Genomic DNA, 23,264 nt, shown 5'->3' with positions numbered 1-23,264 from the left:
AGCTTCACGGCGCACGGGGATCGTGCGAAAGGCAAATAAATGCAGGATCATCGGGCCAGGCTGCCAGAGCCTCACAGCGGTGCGGCCATCTTGGTCTGGCACCACCTAGCGCCCCGTGGACAAGCACTTAAGTAAAGAAAAGGCTGGATTCCACAAGCGTAGAGGGTATGTTGATCAGATTATTACTCTATAGAACACCATAGAGCAGTGCACACAGTACCAGAGACAACTATACATCGACTTCTCTGATTGTGAGCTAGCCTTTGACAGTATCCACTGTGACAGTCTCTGGCGTAAACTGAGAGCCTATGGCAAACTCAGTAGATCGTTCCCCTCATCAAGTCATGACACTTTTACCTACCAGGTGGGGGATAGTGAGTATAGCTTTGAAGTCAAGACTGGTATGAAACAGAGATGAGTGATGTCAGCGTTGCTCTTCAACCTAGACATCGAGTGGGTGACACAATGCACAACAGAAGACCAAAGCCAGAGGCATAAAATGGACATTTTGCTCTACTCTACACTGGAGGATCTGGACCATGTGGATGACCTGGTCTTGTTCTCTCATACACCAGCCTTTTCAGGAAAAAAATCTAGCCTTCCCGTATATGCTCAGCAAGTGGGCCTGAAGATCAACACGAAGAAATCAGAAGTCATGCCAGCCAACTTCTCAAATCCCTCACCAATCAAGGTGGAGGGAGAGGACCTAGCCACAACTGAAGCATTCACCTACCTAGGCAGTACTATCAGACATTATGGAGGGGCAGGCAGTGACATTAAGAGCAGACAGAACAAGGCCAGGAATGCATCCCAGATGTAGAACAAAGTGTGGAGGTCATCTCAGCACAGCACCAAGACCAAGCTAAGGCTTTACCGGAGCTGCGCTCTGTCTACACTCTTGTATGGATCAGAATGCTGGTGGATGACGAAGAGCAACATGGCAATCTGTCAGCCTTCCACACCAAAAACCTAAGAAGGATATTGCACATTTTCTAGCCCCAAACCATCTCCAAACAGAAACTGTTCACCAGATATAAGTAAGAGAGCATGGACACCACCATTATGAGAAAAAGATAGAGATGGATAGGACACATCATCAGAAGAGAACAAGAAAATAAGTGTTCTCCACTGGACTACAGAAGGCAAACTAAAGTATTGGTGAAGAGCCTTTGGGTGGGTTTTTTTTTTTTGCTGAGCCAAGAGATGAGAGGGTTATTATTACAGTGGTGAGAACATAAATGCGCAAAGAGAGGATTATTCAGAGAAGGATGATAAAACCACTGAATAATTATGAGGATTATGTATATGAGTAAAATGTTCTGGTTTTATGTTCATAGTTTGCTTTAGTTTTTAGGTCTTGCCTGACCCAGCGCATGCGCTGGTCTGGCGAGACGTTTAGTAAGGGCTTCAAAAAATGCTGCCATGGCCGGAGCCGCCGGCCTACAGCTTGCGTGCATGTGCGCAGGCGCACGCTTACGAACAGAGGCGGCATATGGCTTTCCTCTCGCTCTCCCGCGCGTGCCCCTCCCCCTCCACAGAGCGCGTCTTGCGGCAGCGCGTGTTGTGAAATCGCAGCCATGCGTCTTGCGAAATTGCGGCCAATGCTTGTTGCATTTTACTGGTGTGTTGTATCCCTTTGTGAGTTCCCTTGCCCCCAAATCTGTATAAGAACAAAATACGGGATGTCTGTACCTTGTCTCTTTTGCGCATGTGCTTTGTTTTGAATGCTGGCCGTGTGCTTTGTTTTGAATGTCCTGATTGGCGTCTGTTTTGGCCAATAATGGTGGCCGAAGTAGTCTGGTGTTGTCCCATGCTCATAGGAGCTGGAATTTGTGGCGTAATATTGTGCATTATTTCGTAGCATGGGGAAAGACAAATCTGAGATTTTACCTTCTCAACATTCGGTGAATGTTGTTTCCCTGCCCTACTCATTGGGTCTTCCTGTGAAATATTTTCATATCTGTACAAATGCTATCTACTCAACTATATACTTTTAATGTGTTAACTGCTCAGTACTCGAACACAAATCTTTGTTGCCTGTTTCCCTGCCATCTATACATATTTTCCCACTTCTTTATGATTCCTCACCATTTATTTACGCTGTCGCATAACCTTTTGAATTCGTTTACTCGGTTTGTCCTGCCACCCCTGCTACACACATGAATGTGATGTCAAATACCATTGATGAATTCAAGGGGATCAGGTCAGCTGCCCCGCCATTGTCCATAATGCCTTCAGTGTTGTTGAGATGAACGAGCAGTTCAGTTTTAGTCCCATCACAGTGGCTCATCGCCGCCCCACAGTGCCCAATCCATCGAGGTTGAGAGTACTTTGTAAGCGGATTCTAAGATCGTGGCGGCAAAGTACAGCAACGAGGGAGGATGATCATTTGAAAGGATTTTAGAATCGGCCGTAGATTTTGGAGCAATGGAGCCACCATTGCTTGTTTCAAACAACTCCCGAGTATTGATCCTTAAGAGGCTGAATTGTGACGTGCACAGAACAGGAGCCGCAGTACAAGCAGCTTCCTTCATTGGCAGTGCTTGAAATGGAAAAATAGAAGTGCAGGTAATCTGTACCAGAGTACCTGTTTGTTTCTGAAAAGGGCCGGTACTCTCCAATTAACAGTATAGCATTTCTCTTCAGAAGTGCCGGTACTCTCGCTCTCAAAATAAAAAAGTGCCGGTACTCCGTACCGGACAGTACCGGCCCATTTAAAGCACTGTATCATTGGTGATGTTAAACGGACATCTGTGATTTGGAGCGTGTGGTTTTGTGGATTGCTTGCTGTGCAGTCTGCTGCCATCCAGTGTTGGCTTCAGAATATTGCAGCTATGTGTATTTTTGTTTCCATATCGGCCTTGCATCACATAACTGTTACATCTCCTTAAACCCGCAGCTCCTAGTCTAGATACATGCACCAACTTACATTATGGGCCCGAGGTAAGGACACCAGTCTTTCACAGGAATCAACAAGCATTTGCAATTCAATCGGTCTCACCTTTGGGACCTTATAAGCATTTAGCCATGAACCACATTATCCTTCCGTTTTCTGCGTCACTTTGAATCATTTAAGCAACAGAGAAGCTGTAAAAGTGTTGCAAAAGCTTCAACACGATGCACACAGAAGAGAACCAAGCAAGCTTATAAGCAAATAACCACAATGCTTGGTATTGAAACAAGCATTTGCATTGCAATAGGTCTCGCATTTACGCGAGTTTAAGCTATTGGCATTGTAAATGACAATGCCTTTTATTTATGTTTTAGTTTTTAAAACATAAAATAAAAGGCAGTGTCATTTACAATGCCAATAGCTTAAACTCGCGTAAATGCGAGACCTATTGCATTGTAAATGCTTGTTTTCACTGCTTCCTGTATTGTTTTTTGGATTATTTGCTTTATGGCATTGTTCGTTGATTGAGAGGATGCAGTAGTGTGAGTTATGTAGTACCACCTTTGAGTTCAGCTCATTAACCTCTTATGTCACAGTCTGCTCTACGTTCTATTGCATTTACACTGATATACATATAGACTGTGCACTCAAGGAGCAAGATAAAAGAAAGAGAACAAGAGAAGCAGATCTTATTAGCACTTGGGGCATACAAATAACCACCATTTTAATATACCTACTTGAACTTGTATCGATTACTCTACATATTGCAGGTAGATCAGAGTGATCAATGTGAAGCAGGGGACACTCTGAGCAAAAGAGCAGGAAAGAGACTGCCTCAACACCAATGGCTCTTTAGGATGTCAAACGAAATGGTGGTGGGAAAGCAGCATTTCACCACGGACGACTCACATGTCATAGGATGTCAATGTCCCTAGACCAGGGGTCGCCAAACTTTTCTGTAATAAGAGCTACTACTGTTCAAGAGAATTCCTCCAGAGCTAAACGCTATTTATTCTAACATATCTTTTTATTGAAAAATAATACAAAGAAGCATGTGGTGACAGTTAACATCCCTGATCACAATATGAAGACACAGGGACACGTATAAATGTTCCACATTGTAGAAACATGGCAACAATCAATAGCATTATCAAGAACAAACAATGCAGTAACTAAATCAGGGTCCTTCTTGCTACAGAATTCCATGTGTAGTGTCCACAATAGGCTCGCATAATCCCCCCCGCCCCCATATGCATTCCACATTTCTAATATTTTAATCCATTTAGACGGACAGCCCATTCCCATATAAACCACCATATCAACCTGCATACACCAATCCATGTCTCTCTTCCAGGCCCTCAAACTCGGGCTCTAGTCAGACCTCTACATACATGCTTTTTTCCGCTTCACCACCATCAGTCCCAGTGTGAACCAAAGTTGGTCCATAAGGGTTAAATCGGTCTCTGCCCATACATTTAGGAGGCACCATTTGGCTGATAGTCCTAAATAAGTCCCACAAACACCATTAAGAAAGGCCAGCACCCTCCCCCAGTACTGCTGAAGCGCCGGGCAGCTCCATATCATATGAAAGCATGTGCCCTCCTGTCCACACTTCCTGGGACAGGATGTGTTGCCTAATTTACCCATTTTAATCAATGTAGTACAGGCATAATAACTGTGATGAAGGATTTGTATATGCACTAATCGAAATGGTGAGCGTATAGCCACCTTTCTTAGGCCAGCAAGTGCCTCAGACCATTCGTCGTCTTCCAAATCTTCCAAGTCTCGCTCCCAACTCAATCTTAACTTGGCCAAAGGAATTGGAGGGTTATTTAACAATTTGCTATAACTAAGCAAGATTGCCTTTCTCTGGACATAGTCATCTAGCGATCTATCTCCTAGCAAAGAGGATTCAGGGAGGTCGTCCCCCTTTAGGATTGCTTTTTGTAGAGCGGGGCAAACTTGCAAATAATGGAAGGTTTTATTGGATGCCCATTGGTAATCTCTCTGTAGCTTCGTAAAAGGAAGTATATTGCCCTGCCTCCACAGATTACCCACTCTGAATAAACAAATAAAATCCCACTTATCAAAGCCTTGTTGAGTAGCTACGGTGCCCAACTACGCTGTGCACCACAGTGGGGTTATCCTGTCTCTCCAACCCATAGCGTGTAGTGCGGTGTGCCAAAGGGCTAGCGTTGTCATGGTAGGAACGGGAAAGGGTGAAGCACCTGGACCTTATGTATGGTTCTAAGGCAGAGGTCTTCAAACTTTTGGATGCCGAGACCCCCCTGTCAACATTTTGAGGCGTAAGGACCCCCCCTTCTGACAAAAATGTCTAAACCTGTTGACTAAATTGCGTGGGATGAAAATGTAAATGAGGTTATGTGATGCCGCGTATTTTGGGATAGCATTGCTTCATTATTTTGATATTTGTTACACACAGTAACGCTGAGGAAAGATTTCACCCAATCAGTACCCATTTATAACCAAAATACAGCAATTATCATCAGAAAGATTTCAAGTCAACCTTTGTGAAGGGCCTTCCACTCTGCAGCAATACGTGCTGCCACATTAGAAGCTCACCTGGCCCTGACCGGAAGAAGCAGGGGTCCCTTAAAACCCTGGCGCTTTTGTGTAGAGTTAAGCCGTTTACCCACGCAGCTTTCCTCTCACCCCCTCCCTTCCATCCCTCTCTCCTCTCCTAACCCCGGATCCCTCTCTCACTTTGCAGGTCATTTTCTTTCACCCCTTTTTACAACTTCTGAACTCTCCCCATTCAACCTCTGACTTCACCTTTAATCACCTCTTGCAATTCTGTCCTTTCACTGCCCTCATCTCTAACAGTCTCTCACATTTATCTCATGGCCTCTCTGGCCCTGTCACCTCCCGTGCCCCTCAGCACTTCTCATTCACCTCGTCTCTTCATTCAAATTTTTGTCTATTTGTATCTTACACCTCTCCAGTCCCCCCATTCCTCTTTCACATCTCCCCTTTGTTCTAATAGAAGCCCTCACCTTTGGATCACACTCACTTCTTGCGTGTCCACACTTCTCTTCGGCAATTCACATTTCTCCTCATCCCTGACCTCTTCAATCAAATTCTCTCACTCCCTTGCTGTCCTCTCTCATTTTGGGTGCGGATGCAAGTTCAGAATGGGATGAATGAATGTATGATTACTGATGGGCTTGTTTGAGGGAGTTGCATATTGAGTAGTGAGAGGGACAGGTGAGTGAAGTGTCACATGAGTGCAGGATGAGTAGTGTACTCGTGTGACTGCAGGTTGAGGTATAGTGTGAGCAGGACAAGTGCATTTTGAGTGCAGAGTGATCACTGTGAGTGCAAGGTGAGCGGGTGAATGGTGCAAGTGCATGGTGATCAGTGTGAGTGCATTGTGATCACTGTGAGTGCAAGGTGAGCGTGACAATAAAGGGCGAGAATGAGGAATGAGTTGTCTGAATGCAGGTTGCATTCCCAGACCCATGAAGTAACTCAGCATGTTATTGACGGGGCGTAGACTTTAAGATCTAAGTTAAACTATTGCGGCATTAATCGGTGATCGAGGGTGAAGGAAATAAATAATGTGCTGATCCTGCAACAAACTTCCAGTCCTATGGTTAGGGTTACCAGCAGATTATTTTGATGGCCCAGTCGGTACAAAAAAAAGCAGTCACCTAAAGCGGTATTTTCAGCGCTTATCTGTGCATACTTCCCAGGGCCGGCTTTAGTGCTGGTGGTGCCCTGTGCGACAATGTTTGTTGGTGCCCCCCCAATGACCACCCCCACCATGGATTCTCTCACTAGCACCCTTTAACAGTGACCAAGTCTCCATAACCCCACACTCTCAGATGCATTGAATTAGTTATATAGTGCCACTCATACCAGTGTAGGGTGTCCGAGCACTTTGCATCACACACACATTACACAGAGACAATCAATCATAAGTGTGTAAATCAGTGTATAGGAATTGTTACATAAGCCAAAGGACTAAAAGTATAGGAGTCACATGTCATCCATACTGGTAGGCAGTATAGTTCAAGAGTGCTTGGTGTGGAGAAGCACAAACTCAGAGTCGAAAAAGAAACAGCAGAGTTGGGAGTTTCCTTTAATAATAAGAATCAATTTCTAGCCAATTTAACCCTTTTTGCAACATTAATCAATGTTCTAATAATGTATACTTTGCAGTGTGTATGCTGTTCTAGGATGAAAGTTAATAGCTCACTATTCTATATTAGGACTTTAAGTTATAAATTGCAAGTTACAAAAGGATGTCTATTTTAAAAGCAGTAACCTGCTGATCTCTTCACATCCTACGCACTCTGTAATCTACTTGGTACACGTTCTTTGCAGCAGGCATATTAACCCTCTGCACTAACTTCACCCAAGTCAAAACCTCAACTATACAACATTCTGATCTCTCTCCAGGAAGATAATTAATCAAACAAGTTATCTTGACATTTATGTGAGGCCTGGTAATTACCGGGGAAAGAAACGCTGCAGCAGGTGCTTCAAAAGCACAATAAACTTTCACTCAGGGCGCCCCCAGGAAGCCAACTTTGTATTCCTTTCCATGAAATGCATTCTCACACTGGCAGTGAATGTAAAATCCAAATGTAAGGAAACGGCACAGTGGGAACCCAGGGGGTACTGGAACCAGCAAAAAAACCTAAGCCTCTGTAAGCAGTTTACAAAGGCATGTTAAAATGCAAATGGTCTTTAAAGACCTGTGAAAAACACGGGGGTGCCGGAGATGGGAATCCAGACACTGCCCAGCTGAGCCCCCAGCAGCTCAAGTTTCACTGCAGCAGCCCGGGCTGAGACACAGGACGGGGGAAGTGTGGTGGGGGGGCTGAAGCCCTTGGGCCTGGGCAGAAGTGTGACTGGGAAGGCGCCACTCCACGGCCCCCCTGGGGGTCGCGCCCCACAGTTTGAAGACCCCTGCGAATAACCCCTGGTCGCATGTTGTCCTTATCCATCCTGTATGCTGGTTTGTCATCCTGGGGGTGGACCCAGTGATGAATAGAAGTCAATTGCACCGCCCAATAATACTTTTGTATGTCAGGGAGGGCCCCCCCCCTCCCCATATAAAACATTTCATTCCTGGTTTAGGTTTCTGGAGGACGATGCGAGGGGGGCCTCCTACCCAAAGAAGTATACATATTGCACTATCAATGGCTTGAAAACAGAATGATGGGACAGGGTATGGGGTTATTGTGAAGAGCAGGCAAAAGCTGAGGCAAAGCCATCATTTTGTATAGGGCCGCCCGTCCCAATAGAGACAGTGGTAATGCCCTCCAGAGTTGTACATCCGCCCGTAATTTTGTAAGAGGTGGTTCCAAAAAGACTTGTGGCTTCCAGTGAATGAAGATACCCAAATATCGGAAAGTCACTATCTATCTGGGTCTCACAGCAGCTGGCAGAGCCAGAACTGCCTGCTAAGTATGTATATCAGATTTCTTCCAATTAATAGTTTATCCAGATTACCTACGGTACAGAGGGAATATATTCAATATTGTGTCAAGTGTGGTTTTAGGGCCAGCAACATAGAGCAGAATATTATCTGCAAAGAGGGAGATTCTATCTTCCCAACCTGAGGTCCACCTCAACCCTCTTATCAGATGGTCACTTTGCACCAAAGCCAAGAGTGGCTCCAATACAAGAGCAGAAATCCAGGGGTAAAGAGGACAGCCCTGACTCGTGCCACCTCATACAGGGAACAGTTACGGACGTACCTACGTACCTCTATTAACTGTTACCGGGGCAAGAGGATCAGAGTATAGAAGTCAGATCCAGGCGAGAAAGCAATGGCCAAATATGAGCATCTCCAATACTGCATAGAAAAAAGGCCACTCCAGAGCGTCAAAGGCCACTCCACAGTGTCAAAGGCCATATGTGCATCCAAACACAATATAAGAGCATCTCCTAGGATCGGCTCAGCTTGACCAAGGAAACTATGCAGTTAATGCAAGTTAAGTGCAGTACTCCTACCCAGCATAATGCCGGATTAGTCCAGGTGTAATAGTGGTCGATGAATTTGAATCAGACATGTGGCCAAGAGTTTCACTAATATTTTGACCTCTGCAATTAGTAATGATATGGGTCTGTACGAGGCACAGTCCTCCGGTGGTCTATCTTACTTGTGAATCACTACTATATTGGCGGCTCTTTGGTCTCTGGAAAGCATACCCATCTCACAACTTTCCTGGATCATGGATTAGAGATAGAGGGCAATTGTGGGCACTTTTAGTTTATAAAGAAGCTCCTAGCGACAGTGACGGTGCATCCATACGAGCGGAGGAGCATCGCCCCCCACACACTGCTGCTAGAAATCTGGAAAAATAAAATGGTAATAAAAATGTTTTTATTACCGTTTTACTTTTCAAACTTTCTGTCAAACGGAGTGTGGGGGCTAGGTCAATGCTTCATTGTTGCCAAGTGATTGGCAGCAATGAGGAGTGGCCCCTTCAGTGTGAATTGTGCATGCAGGTTTGGCTGGCTACCATGCTACGGCCGAACCGACATGCTCAATTCAAATTCTCCAACCAAGCTGTCTTAGACAGCTGGGTTAGAGAGCCGGCACAGGACTCCAGTGCCTTTTGGAGCGCTGAGGGAGCCTACTCCAGCCAATCCAGATGCTGCTATGAGCAGCATCTGGATTGGAAAAGGTAAAAGATGTGCCAGAGCAAGTAGATATATTTATAATCTTTTAGAATCATTTTATTGAATCCAGTACATTTCGTGATCAAGACTCTTTCTTCTTCAGAGTCATTCAAAAGACGTAGTACAAACAAAAAACAAGAGATTTATAACACAGCCGCCAACAGAACACACGTCCTTGACAAACAAATCCATATTCTGCCCACAATTACATGCAGGCAACAGTATAGGTGCCTTTCATCTAGGAGTAACACATGACCTGGAGAAAAGAAAACAAAAGAATACCTCAGAAAAAAATGTTTTTTTGTCACAAAACACAACTTCAGAAGAAAGAAAGGTGATAAAAGCACTGCAGGAGAGGAAGGACTTGATCCTCAAGGAAGCAGATGAGGGAGGTAACATTGTAGCACTACACATTGATGATTACATCTTAGAAGCACAATGTCAACTATCGGATACAACATGCTACCAACTGCTAACTCAGGAACCAACTCCAGAAATTCTACATTTGATAAAATACAAATTGGAAAAGTGGTATACATCTAAGCTCATTAGTTTTGACGAGTAAACATACCTCTTTATCCAACAGCCAACAATGCCAACCTTCTATCTATTGCCCAAAATACATAAAGGAACCACCCGCCCCCAGGAAGACCTATTATATCAGGCTTCAATTCACCCTGCTGCAGACTAGGTGAATACATTAATAGAAAACTGCAAGTACTAATGAAGAATATACCTTCATTCATACAAGACAGCAAAGATATTCTGACAAAGCTACAAGACGTCATTTGGAAACCTGATTTCTTCCTAGCATCCATTGAAATTGTAAGCCTATACACCTCCATTGAACATCGAGATGGGCTCAAATCAGTTAAACAGTCTCTTTGGACCCAACCAGCCAACTTTCTCAAGGCAAATGAAATGCTACTAGACATGTTGGAATTCTGCTTGACACATAACATCTTCAGCTTCAACCAAAGAATATATAAAGAAGAATGCGGAACCGCGATGGGCGCAAAATTCGCGCCACCATATGACTGTCTTTTCATGAGCTATGTCGAAAAATATTGGTTATGGGATCCAGTCTTCTCAGACTTCACAAAACATATCTTCTGGCGTCGATATATCGTCGACTTTCTCTGCATTTGGCAGGGAGCACAAGATCACCTACTGAGATTCTTACAGAAATTGGAAGATAACCCCTGGAAGATTAAAACGACTTAAAATTTCTCCAAGATCGAAATCAACTTTTTGGACCTGACATTCTATGTCAAACATAAATTGCATAGCAAACTTTACAGAAAGGACACAGCAGTAAATGCCATCCTACGGGCCGACAGCTGTCATCCAACACATAATATCACAAACATACCCACGGGTGAATTTCTAAGAATCAGAAGAAATTGCAGCAAAGAATCAATCTTTGAGCAAAAAGGAAAAGAAACAATGACACGGTTGGAGAAAAAAGGATATAAACCACACCAGCTATTATCCACAATGAAAACCATCTCTATGATAGACAAATCTACCAACTTGAGTCACAAACAAAAATTACTAAGCAAAAATGAGAATAAGATTTCCTACATCACACACTATCACAACGGTCACAAAAATATTCGGACAGTTCTAAAACGCCATTGGCATCTATTACAATACACACCAGGAATTAAGGATCACCTTCGAGAATATTGAGAAGTGAGTTTCATGCGTGCTCTAAACCTGAAAAGGATGCTTTGTAAATCGGAATTTGTGGACAAGACGAAACATGTCAGTACCTTCTTAGACAGACCAGTGGGGTTCCACACATGTCATAATTGTAATATCTGCAAAGTGGGAAACAACAACACCTTACATATCTCCATGACCACATATTAAAATCAAGGAATGGATTGACAGTAATAGCAAGTTTGTGATCTATGTGATTTTCTGTCCATGCAATCACCCTTACACTGGAAGCACAGTCAGACCCTTAAGAATCAGAATTCAAGAACATTAAAGGAACATAAATAAATACATTACAGGTCAACCTTTGAAGGACCATTTTCATGACACGCATGCACACAGGAAAACTTTCACTTTCTATGGCACTGAAATAACCCACAAGGCCAGATGAGGTGTCAATCGAGAACTGAGGCTACGCAGAAGAGAGAGTGAACTAATCCTCCAATGTAACACAGTCAAGAACGGACTTAATAAGGATGCAGAAATGCAATACTGGCTGGGTGATGAATGAGGATGCTAACATCAATCTATAACATTATGTTCACACATTGTTTGCATCGTGCTGTTTCTTACTGTCCTCCCCCTAAATTTTTCAACATTTTTAAATTACACACTGTTCCAAAGGAACCTTAATAATCACTAAGACCACTAAGTACCTGAATTAACCTCCTTCCTGATTCACCTTTTCATAATACTTTGTCCTAAGTATGAGAAGAACATATGAAAAAGGGATTCTATACCAAATTAATCTTCCATCTATAGATGATTATTTCCACCCCTGTGCATACCCAGATAGGATTTTTGACCACATTACTCCCGTAAATAGGTATAGGGTATGACCCAGAGGTTACTAGGGATTAATGAATATAGGGTTCATATATGACCATTACTACTATTCTTCTTCTTAAGAAAATATGTCTGTCTTAGACTACGACATTATTAATGAGTCCAAACTGTACGCTTTCATACCTCTACTCTCCCCACAGAGTCTGTTCACTCATCTCCGGTGAATATCAATTTCACTCTTGCAACAATATAGGCCCATAGGATTAGGGTTACCATTTAATATATACTACACATAAAAATATATTTGTTTCCTTATGGCAACCCATGCTTCAGGCTTTTTCACTTCTGCACGTTTGGGAGCCTTGCCCTAACTATTACAACTCAGTTCTCAAAACCCACTCAAAGATGACGCGTCCGCAGACACAGGACCTCCGATTCCTGGAAGTGTGCATGAACACTAAGGAGACGAACTTCCGTCCCTGAACTTAAAATAGAAGGGCCACTCCTTTCCGTAGACTGCCCGCGCCAACAGAAAACTTTCCTTGGATAAGACAACAGTTAAGACCTCTCGAACACCCACAGTACTCGTGAGGCCTTGCTGCATACGGGACCCCCTTTACATATACATAACATAGACCCAACAATTTTTTGCATCCGCTGATAAATAAATATGTCTTCCTTCAGAATATCTTCACCATTTGAACACGAAAAGAACGTCTCCTTTTGGGACACTTCTTGAACATTGTAAGGTATGCACTATACGTGTCTCACAAGTGATAACATATCCCAGTTAAGTTGTGCAGGTACCCGATAAACATCTGTATCTTTCTTTCCTTCCTACCTGTTATATACAGAAACAACAATTTATGATTAACCTACGGTAAGCATTTCTACCCAGTAGATTGGGTGACTGGTTGTACACTAAACCATATGTCCAAAATATCCCACGTTGCATGTGTGGCTCCCTCAAATTAGTTACACTATGGCACCAATATACCATTTAATTATGCCAGACTTTAGATTTTCTCACGGGCAATCCTCTGTATAAAGGACCGCGTTTCAAGGTCTCACACCTGTGAAATTATTTTCTTTTGCACTTACAGAAATACCTGACTAAGCTAATATCACTTATTCACCAGACATAATAGTTTTCTCCACACTATGAAGGAGTAATTGTTACCTATATTTTAACTTAAACACACTGAATTTTGATAAGAAGGTATGTGCTAATGTTTTGGCATTTTCAAAATGTTTTCTATTTCTATCTATGGACTTATGCCCATCACTTCCAACTATATCACAACCTAACTGTATGTATATATTCCTTTCATTAGTTATTCCATTTGTATGTGACTCTTACTTGACGGCTTAATACAATTGATATATGCATATCTTTTTATGGTCATCTTTTTCCTTCCTCCTTTCTGGATGGAACTCTCTTTTATGACTCATATCTTATCCTTTTCCTTTTCTTTCTTTACCTACCTGTTTTTTCTCTCTTTATTTTGAATTAACTTTTGTGTTTAAATCTGTCCTAGATGGCCAACTTTGCTGATTTGTATAAAATGATTTTGGCCTCGCAGTAAACCTGTATATTGCCTATGCATGTTAACCTTGTGAATAACAATTGATGTAACAGCCCTGATTAAGTCCCAGGCTGAAAAGCCAACTTATGGGGTCGAAACACGTGTGGGCGACTGTTATAAATCTCTTGTTCTTTGTTTGTACTACGTCTTTTGAACGACCCTGAAGAAGAAGGAGTCTTGATCACAAAATATACTGGATTCAAAAAAGGATTAAAAAAAGATTATAAAAATATCTACTTGCCCTGGCAAATCATTCAGTTTCATAATTAATGTCGACAGGGTCTCCCATTGCCAAGGACAAGTAAAAGCCCAAAAAATATCCTCAATTACACGGAGTGCAGAAAAATCTGGATCCACTAACCCCTTCCTGTTTTCCTTGGATTGGATAAGGTGCAGTTTGCTTTCCTATGTTACCTCGTCTTCGGACGACTCAGAGCCACGAACTTGAGAGCGTGAGGACATGCTGCAAGGTAACTGAAACGTATCTATTTTGCCTTCCTGACTCGCTGTTTGATTGATTGTGTGCGAGTGTTTATGATTGTGACTGTATGTGTGTTTGCAAGCTTGTCTGTGTGCCCGGTCATTTTTTTATGTTGTCAACCGCCGCTGCCTAGCAAATTTGATCACTGCAAAACACTTAGCACATCTGTTAACATTAGATTATAACCATCCTAAGCAGGTTTATCAGTAGTGATCACCAAAGTACTTTAAGCAAGATTACCAGCAGAAAGGCCTAGAAAAAGCTCATTAGTATTAAATGCCTCCATCTGACTAACCAAATAACTGCCAAAGCATCACGTGCCCTCCGGCAAAAAAGATATAACAACCGCAGCAAGTCTCCCCAATTTAGCTTCAATTATCATTAAACTATCAATTAAAAATGTGTTTTCTATTTGCATCCTCTTGTATTCATCAGCAAACCAATTTCTGAAAATACACATCTTTTCCAATCAAATAATACTTTCCCATTTTAACGGGAGCCTTGAAACGGGTCTCTCACGGGCTCTGTTTTGTGCCCTGACACAGGCGGTCCGTCTTTTACCAGAGTGTAGTGACAGCAGGCACATCGATGTGCACATGTTCACTTCTCACTAGTGGAGAAGTTACGGCATGACGTCATGCCAGGTGAGCATTGCAGGGGAAGGGAAATACTTTAAAGAGAGTCATTTTCTCTCTGGATTTCTCTTCTCTTTTTGAAAATCAGGAGCAGCAACATTGTCTTGGTGTCACCAGGGTTTTAAGTGGAAGCTTTTTCAATATTATATACAAGCCATAGTTGCTGCTTATTTATCTTATGCAACTAACAACCATTGACAAAGCCAATAGTCCTGCCTTGTTGTAGGTATGATGTTACTTGTTGTTTCATATCTGGATGCATTGACAGAAGCAGCAAAATTCAAGTCGGGCGGCACACTATGCTAAGCACAGATTTTTTGCTTACGTGTTTAAGCCCCAACCTTAATTCCATTGGCCACGCCCCTTTGAGAGGCTCCCCAGTTTTTTTCATCCCACTTAAGCCGTGACCACAGGTATTCCACTGCCATTATTATATCATGAACTGACAACTGTGCCAGGAATAAGCCCCTTATGATGAGGAGTGTCCAATTTGTTAAGAGTGGTAATGTGACCGTTATTATAGGCTATAAGTCCCATAAAAGATGCATCCATAACAATGTAAATACTACAAAAAAACACACTTGACCCGAAGGAATTGGAGAGCTATGCATGAGCACCATTTACATTGCACAAGCACACATTCATTGTTTGAAGGCACGGGGGAGTAAGTGATTTGCCTAGAATCACAGAATGAGCAAACGCCGAGACTCGAACCCCGTTCCCCAATCCCAAAGGCGGCAGCTCTGGTGGTTATGCCTTATCCTCGTTGACAGCCCTTATTAAGTATTAAAGTACTCTTATGAGCTATGACATATTACCGTGATTCCAGTGAATTTATTACCGCCCCATAGTAATGTTAGCATTTCTCCATATCAACACACATCCAATAGTCACCTCGCTCCTCGTTTGTCCTTCCATTAGAGCCCGACCCTGTGCGTGCAGCAGAGATCTGGGGACTATTCAAGAAGTGACCCGAAAGACAGAGGCTTCCCTGGGGCCGGCATATCGCAAACAATGCTCTGCGGGCAAGAAACATCTTCACTGTCAAAAGATACCGCCAGAGACACAACCTACGGTTGCATGGAGGCTGCCATATTTAGTGAGGCACATTGTGTCAGACAGAGCATACTTTTAACCAGCACATAACATGGCCGCCGACGTAATCTAGAACCACCTTCAAACTGGATACATTTCCGAGTCATAATATGGCCGTCGTCAGCGATCCTATCCTTATTTCAAAGGGTTTGCTGACTATACCCACATCCAATATGGCCGTCGAACAAATAGCGAAACCGCTCTATCCTTTGGAGAAGCGGGCGTGTTTTACACTCATCTAAAATGGACGTTCTTGAAGTCTTTTTGCGTATTTTTAATCGCACTAACGCGTCTCACGCTCGACAGGCGTTCTTAGAGGTGGGTGGGAACGCAGCATTTTGGATGTGTGTCAGCTATCTGCATTCGGCGTATTGACGTTAGGGGTATTTGCGATTGTGAGCGTTCTCAAGGTTCTCTGTGCCATGAATCGACCATGGAGCTTATTTTACAAGCCTCTTGCGCCGCTGGGGCGTCTCCTTTAAAATAGAAACAAGCATTTACAATGCAATGGTCTCGTTAGGGTGACCAACCGTCCGTAAATTTCACGGACAGTCCGTAATTTCGGCCGTCTGTCCGTTGTCCGTGAAGGATTCTTTAACGGACGCTATTTGTCCGTAATTTTAACCAGGCACTGGTCGCACCACCCTAAATGTATGTGTCTTGTAAACTGGAGCCTTGGCCCTTGCAGTGAGGGCTTGAAGGGAGGCGCGCAACGCCATGGGGCTCAAGTGCTTCAAAGCCCCCCCACCTCCCCCTTCGTGTGTGTGCCCCCATGCGCGCGCACACAGCCAGTTTTTGAGATTATCGCAGTTGTACCCGAGTACTTCACAGGTCTTTAAAAGACCATTTACATGTTAACGAGGCTTTGTTTATTTTTTCACCCCTTCAGCTCCACCAGGGGCATGGCGGAAGGCGACAAATCCTTTCTTTGGCTGTGGTAACCTTTGCTTACTGTCCTGCTGCGTGGATATTCTTTTTCTATGCAGCGCAGGAGAAAATAAGTTTGTTTATTTTTATTCACCTTTCCCAACCCCTGCAGCTGCATATCAGATCAGGCTGCGACACTAAGTTTGACTAATGGAGTAGGTAGGAGAATGTGTCACTATTTGTTTTTCTTTTTAAAATCTGCACAGGCCCAGCAGGATCTGTACTTTGTGTGTGCTTCATTTAATCAGTTTTTATCGTTATCATGGCTGATGCAGGACAACAATCTGGCTATTAATGATCCTGCTGGAGAGAGCAATCATTTCTCTGTTAGTAGTTTTAAATGCAGATGAACTGTATTTTATGCGGAATCTCAGTGGGTTACTGTCATTGTGACAGAGATCCTTGTGTTACTTGCAGTTCAGAAGTTACAATCCTAACATAGGACAGTGACCAATGAACTGTCATCAAAGAGCTGCATGCAAACCTGAATGGTATAGTTAGAACTTCGCGTTTTTTGTTTTGTGATATAGTTAGAACTTCCCCAGTCTTTCATTATTCTAATGTTGCTAAAATGAGTATGTTTGATCAGATATACATTTTTATCAGTAAAGCCAACCCCTAACCACTGGAGTACTCTTTAAATCCTGAGTTTGTGCTTCTCCAGATCAAACCCTCTTAAAATAACTGCCCACCAGTATGGATGACGTGATTCGTACACCATGTAATCCTCATTGGCTTATGTGACATTCCCTGTAGGCTGAATTACATACTTGTATGATTTGTTGTCTCTGTATAATGTGTGCGTGGTGTAAAGTACTGACACACACTACACTGGTATGAGTAGCGCTACACAACAAATGAAATGCATATGAGAGAGTGGCTACGTAAAGCGGAGGGGCACTGTTGGAGGGTGGCAGTGAGGGAATCCAAGGAGGAGGTAGTGGGAGGGGCTATGAAGCGATGAGGGGCACTGTTGGAGGGTGGCAGTGAGGGAATCCGAGGAGGAGGTAGTGGGAGTGGCTATGGAGCAATGAGGGGCACTGTTGGAGGGTGGCAGTGAGGGAATCCGAGGAAGAGGTCATGGGTGGAGGGGGGAGGAGGGGGAGCTAGGGAGAGATGAGGGGCACTGCTGGAGGATGGTAGTGAGGGATTCTGACGAGAAGGTCATGAGGGGGAGGGGCTACAGAGAAATGAGGGGCATTGGTAGAGGGTGGCAGTGAGGGAATCTGAGGAGGAGGTCATGAGGGGGAGGGGCTATGGGGAGCAGAGGGGCACTTGTGGCGTATGGCAGTGATTATTGGTGCGGCGCCAAAAAAGACTTTCGCATCAGCGCTAAAGCCGGCCCTGTCATGGCCTTTCTGTTTTAGTTTATTTAATTAGCAGTCGGGTCATAAGGGCTACTGTGGAACATACTTTAAAGGGCATGCTAATTATATTTACTGCTATATTCAATGTTTTAAGTTTGAAGGTGATTTTACTGTTTTTACCGGGAAAAATGAAAGTGGAGCCCGATGATGCCTGATATGGGGCTGGGGCCCAAGGTCAGCTGTGAGATAAGGTGCACTGGAGAGGAGTAGTGGATAATCAAGCCTGCAAGGCAGTGCGTTGCGGAGTCTGGGGCCAGGTGGAGGTAGTAATGAAGAGGGATCCTCCATGAAGGCTCGAACAGAGGGAGCCCAAGTAGTGTCACTTGCCTGATACTACCACCTCAGAAACCTCCTCTTCCCATCAAAGGAAAATTACATAGAAAAAACAGTTTTTGAGAGTGATAATATTTAGAAAGAGATTTGGAAAAGAGTGCGATTTACTGGGCCTTGTAAGACTAAGAAGAGATAAAGGAGGGCCCTGAAGCAGGCCTGCCCAGACATATATGCGACAAATCGAGCCCGCAGTGGCGCACCCAAATGCACCCTTGGCCCACCCATATAAAAATTCCTGGAGCCGGGCCTGACTCCGATGCCGTTGAGGTCGGGTGTAACAGACTCCGATGCAGTACCAAAGCTCAGATACCCAGCAGCATTGGAGAGGCACAGCGGGATGGCAACCCTCACACCTTCCGCCCTTAATGAGCTGTTAAGAGGTGTTTGAAGGTGACAGAGGGGGGGCTGAAGCTTCAGGCGCAGGGGCATCTATTAAGATGCAAACAGCCCTGAATGGTCATGTGTCTGCAATTTAGAGGGGCCTCACACATTCCCTTTCTGCCCAGGGCCCCAAACGTCCTAGAACCGGCCCTGATTACACGAGGCAGCACGTGGTGGTTCTCGTCACAGAGCTTAATTACTGTCACTAAACTTTAAGCAAACCTCGGTTCTTCAAGCATGCAGTCCATAATGTAATAAAATAAAGAAATGTCACAATCGCACCCACACTGATTAACAAAGTATGAAGGACAATCAGTTAAATCAGTTCTCGTGGAGTATCTCCTTTAAGTACTGTACATTATCCTGGGCGTAGTTTGCGAAGCAGCGCTACGCAAAGTCACTTCGCACTACGCGAGCTACGCATAGCACTTCGCGAACTGCGTAGTACCCTGTTCGCACTGTGCAAGATGCCGTTTTCAATGATTGAACAGTGCGGACAAGCATCCGGCACTGTGCAATCATTGAAAACGGCATCTTGCACAGTGCGAGCTGTAGTTTTCTGTAGATTTTTACTCGAGCGGCAGTTTTCTCAACGCGGACTGGTAGTTTCTCATCGCGAGCGGTCGCGAGCATACGCGACCACTCGCAATGAGAAACCTGACCTCCCCGCGTTGAGAATCTCGTCGGGTGGTTTATTTTTCACGCTCGCGATCGGCAACTTGAGGTTGCTGATCGCGAACGAGGAAAAAGTCTCGCCAGGATGTCATTTTGCTTGCTCGCGGTCGCCAACTTGACGTTGAGGACCGCGAGCCAGCAAAAAATGACCGCTACGCGTGTTTGCACTGTGCTACGTGCAATTCGCGTAGTGCGAAGTAGCGCGAACTTCGCAAACTACGCGAGCATAGCATAGTGCTTTGCCCAGGCTTACTGTACATCACAGTGGGGGATGGCAAAACTAACATTTTGGAAAGAGAGCCTGTCTTCTCATTGTCCTGTCCAGGAGGGGGTGAGGAGCCCTACCCCACCCTGGAAGAGACCAAGATGATACTAGAATACTGCATGCCCACCCTGGTGGATCCTGTTCCCCCTGCTGTGATGGCTCCTGCCCCCCCCCCCCAGTGATGGCTCTTGCCCCCACCCCTGTGATGGCTCCTGACCCCCCCCCCCCCCCCCCCCGTGGTGGATCCTGTCCCAGTCCTGGAATGGCTCCTGCAGCGAGGGTTAAGTTCTTGATGGGCCTCTTCTCAAAAAGGCTCAGCTCAAAATTAAATTTAAAAGGTGGGCGAGTGAGTAAGTGAAGGGATGGGTGGATGGCTGGATGAATAAGTGAAAGGGCGAATGGATGAGTGATAGGTTGAATAGATGGATAATGAGAGAGGATGGATGGATTGATGAGTGAGTGGAAGGATGGATGAGAGAAAAGGTAAATAGCTGGATGTATGGGTGGAAGGGTAGCTGGATAGGTAAAAGGGTGGATGGATGAGTGAAAGTATGGATGAGTGAAAAGGTGGATGGATGAGTGAAATGATGGATGGATTGATGAATTGATAAGTGCAAGGGTGAATGGATGGAGAGATGAGGAATGGGTGGATGTAAGGATGGATGAGTGAGTGAAAGGTAAAAAATTGGACGGGGAGAAAAAGGTAGTTAATAGTTCTAAAACTGGCTTCCCAGAAGTAACTGATGAGACAAAAAGCAAAAATGCTAATATTTCCCCGGGAACAACTAATGTGAGGAAGAGGCCTATAAAAGATGAAGAGAATAGCGATTGGTTACCCCAGTCCTGTTAAATGGTAGCGGCAGTTTCAGTCGATAACCTTTCAAGTATTTGCCCGGCGGTAATCGCCTCTCATACCACTCGATAATTTACCAATAAAAGAGGCAGGCGCCGGAGACTGGAAGGCAGGAAACAAAGTTTTATTCCGTCGGAGCAGAACACATCAGATCAGACAGCAAGGTATCGTTACAAGGTGCTCTAACCGCATCTCTGAGACCTGGTCTCTTATACACCGGTTTATTGCTTTATTACATATAGTACATTCTTGAGATTCTCTTGATGCCTGAAAGAACATCCCCTGAAGCCCCGGCTCAGATCCGATTCCACACATAGTTACAGTAGAGGTTCCCACCCTACCCGCAGTGGGAGATGGCTATCGCGCAGCAGGGAATTCCGCTAATTCCCGGGGGTGTGTGCAACCGGCCGGGTCTCAGGGGGTAGGGGCTTTGATCTACTGTAATCCCTTTGATGCGGGGTGTTTCCCTTACAGTAGGGGCAATAAACTGCATCCGCAGGGCTAGGTGATGGCCTGGGACCAGTTCGGACAATGGGGCGCAGAGGAAGGGGGTTATCAAAGGAGAGGCATGACCATGTATGGGATGTCGGTCGGATGTGGTTCCGTAGCAGGGTCGCGCAGAAGGAGAGGGTTTATGGCCTGTATGAGAGAGCGGGGGTGGCCGGCGCGCGGGGGATGCTCGCAGCGCCAGGGGAAAGCGCTGGCGGTCGAGAGTGAGCGGGGAGAGAGTGGGGTGCCTAAAATGGCGGCCGTGCATTCGCTGTGCGTGGCGCTGGGGAGAGGCAAGATGGCGCAGATAATGTTCAGTTTGCAGGCTAAATTTCCACAGTCCTCCCTTTTAACATATCTCGCCAGCTTGTCTAGTTCGGATTTATCCCCATAATACTGCGGACTTCCACCTCATAGAGGGCTTTCATCCGCTCTGTTTCAAAGTTCAAAGTCTTAGGGCAGATGCAGTTCATAAAAAGCGAACATAAAGGTGGCAGACACTGAATCCCCAAACAACATCCACATAGTATCACAATCGGTATTAGGATAAATGAAAACAGCCTCCATCCCCAACTTTTAATAGTGTCCCAAAACCAACTCCCCAGCGACCATTCTTCTTGCTCTTGATGGACCTCTGTGGACAGTCTGTGGAGGTGTTCAATTGCTTTGTAGACTGAGGGTGAGTTATCTGGTACGTAGGTACAACAGCTGGACCCAATGATGCGGCATGCTCCTCCACGATCAGCCAGAACCACATCTAGAACAAGGCGGTTCTGAAGAGCCACCAGGCGGACGGCCTGAAGCTCAGCGGTGTTGTTGGCGAGGGCGCCAGCTGTAATGTTCATTGCTGTTTCGACTGCCTGGGTTAAGTGGCGGATGGCACGGCTGTTTGCCATCGGACCCCAGAGCGGAACAAGACCCTTTACTGCGTCCATGAACTGTGCTCCGGTGGAGTCGGCTTGTACAATGTCTTTGGCACGTTTCTGTCGGTGATGGTTTGCTGGAGCCACATATGTCGGGGGAAGGACGAAGGCGATGTAGCAGGTGCCTCCCCAACCTTTCGGGAGCCAGGTGTAGGCCTTAGTACCACAGACGAAGTACATATTCGGGGAGGCAACAAAGGAGGGTGGGTCAACTGAGTCCAATGTTCGGGTGATGAGGCAGGAGCTGTGGCCCACCAGCTGTGCCCCCAGGCCTTCGAGGCATACAGATCCAGTGATGTTGATGACGGACAGGGCCACTGTTAGGGTGGCGGCTGTCCGTTTTCGGAGGTAAGGGAAGGTGGGTCTGGCTGGATTGTTGAACACTTGCATTTCAACTCGTTCTTTGGCGGGGATGTCCATGTGAAAGGAAGTGTTCGATCTCAGAGGGCAGAAGAGTGCGGAGGTTCTACCAGTTTTGTTCAGCCAGAACCCATGGTAGAAGTGTGACATGGTTCTGCCGGAAGTGGCATTGTCCTTGTAGCTCTCCTGCAGGAGGATCAGCCAGGCGAGGCAGGAACCATGGACAGAAAAAGGTGAAGGGATGAAAGGGATTGAGTGCCCAGTGGCATGGGGCAGCAACCCACAGATCCAGCAGTTAGTGGCGTTGGTGGCAAGATTGTGTTGGTGGAGCAACTGCACAAAAGAGTTATTCCAGAACTACTTACGCCTTTCTCGGAGTTGGGGTGAAAGTGAGATCAGATGGTGTTCTTTCGTGGTGGTAGGTTGAACGGTGGTCAGCAATGTCTTATGAGCGGGTGTGCTCTCCTCCATGATCCAGAAGGTGACCACGAGGAGAAGGCAAAAGAGAAGGGAAATGAAAAGTGCTATTGTCTTAAAGCTGTGCATTCGGTCAGTCTTTGGGTTTTTGTAGTGGATCTTCGGACGTCCGGTTGCTTCCATCATCTTCATGTCGGGCGCTTCCATCACCTTCAAGAGACTCGGTAGCGGGCAGAACCACAGACTTTGTTTTAGTTTCTCTCCTGGTGGCCTTTGAGGTGACTAGGCTACCGTTCTGAGATTTCCACTTAGCCTGTGGTCTGCTTAGCCGAAGTTCTCTCCTTTCGTCGCAAGTTATACCCTTCTTTGGATGGCACAGTGGGATCTGGATATTCAATCAATTCAAGTGTCTCTGTATC

The 23,264-nt window shown here is 45.1% G+C and overlaps 1 protein-coding gene across 1 annotated transcript in view; it reads right to left on the bottom strand.

The window, feature by feature from the left end:
- Positions 1-15,980, bottom strand: part of MRPS15 (mitochondrial ribosomal protein S15) — a 129,920-nt gene extending 113,940 nt beyond the window's left edge. The window contains exon 1 of the mRNA XM_085647924.1: positions 15,655-15,980. Coding sequence (XP_085504050.1) covers positions 15,655-15,796 — 142 coding nt within the window. The 5' untranslated portion in view covers positions 15,797-15,980. The remainder of the gene's footprint in view (positions 1-15,654) is intronic.
- Positions 15,981-23,264: the final 7,284 nt, after the last annotated feature.

The sequence above is a fragment of the Triturus cristatus genome, chromosome 3_2 (genome assembly GCF_964204655.1).
Source record: "Triturus cristatus chromosome 3_2, aTriCri1.1, whole genome shotgun sequence".
Taxonomy (NCBI): domain Eukaryota; kingdom Metazoa; phylum Chordata; class Amphibia; order Caudata; family Salamandridae; genus Triturus; species Triturus cristatus.
This window is presented reverse-complemented; position numbering and strand designations above follow the sequence as displayed.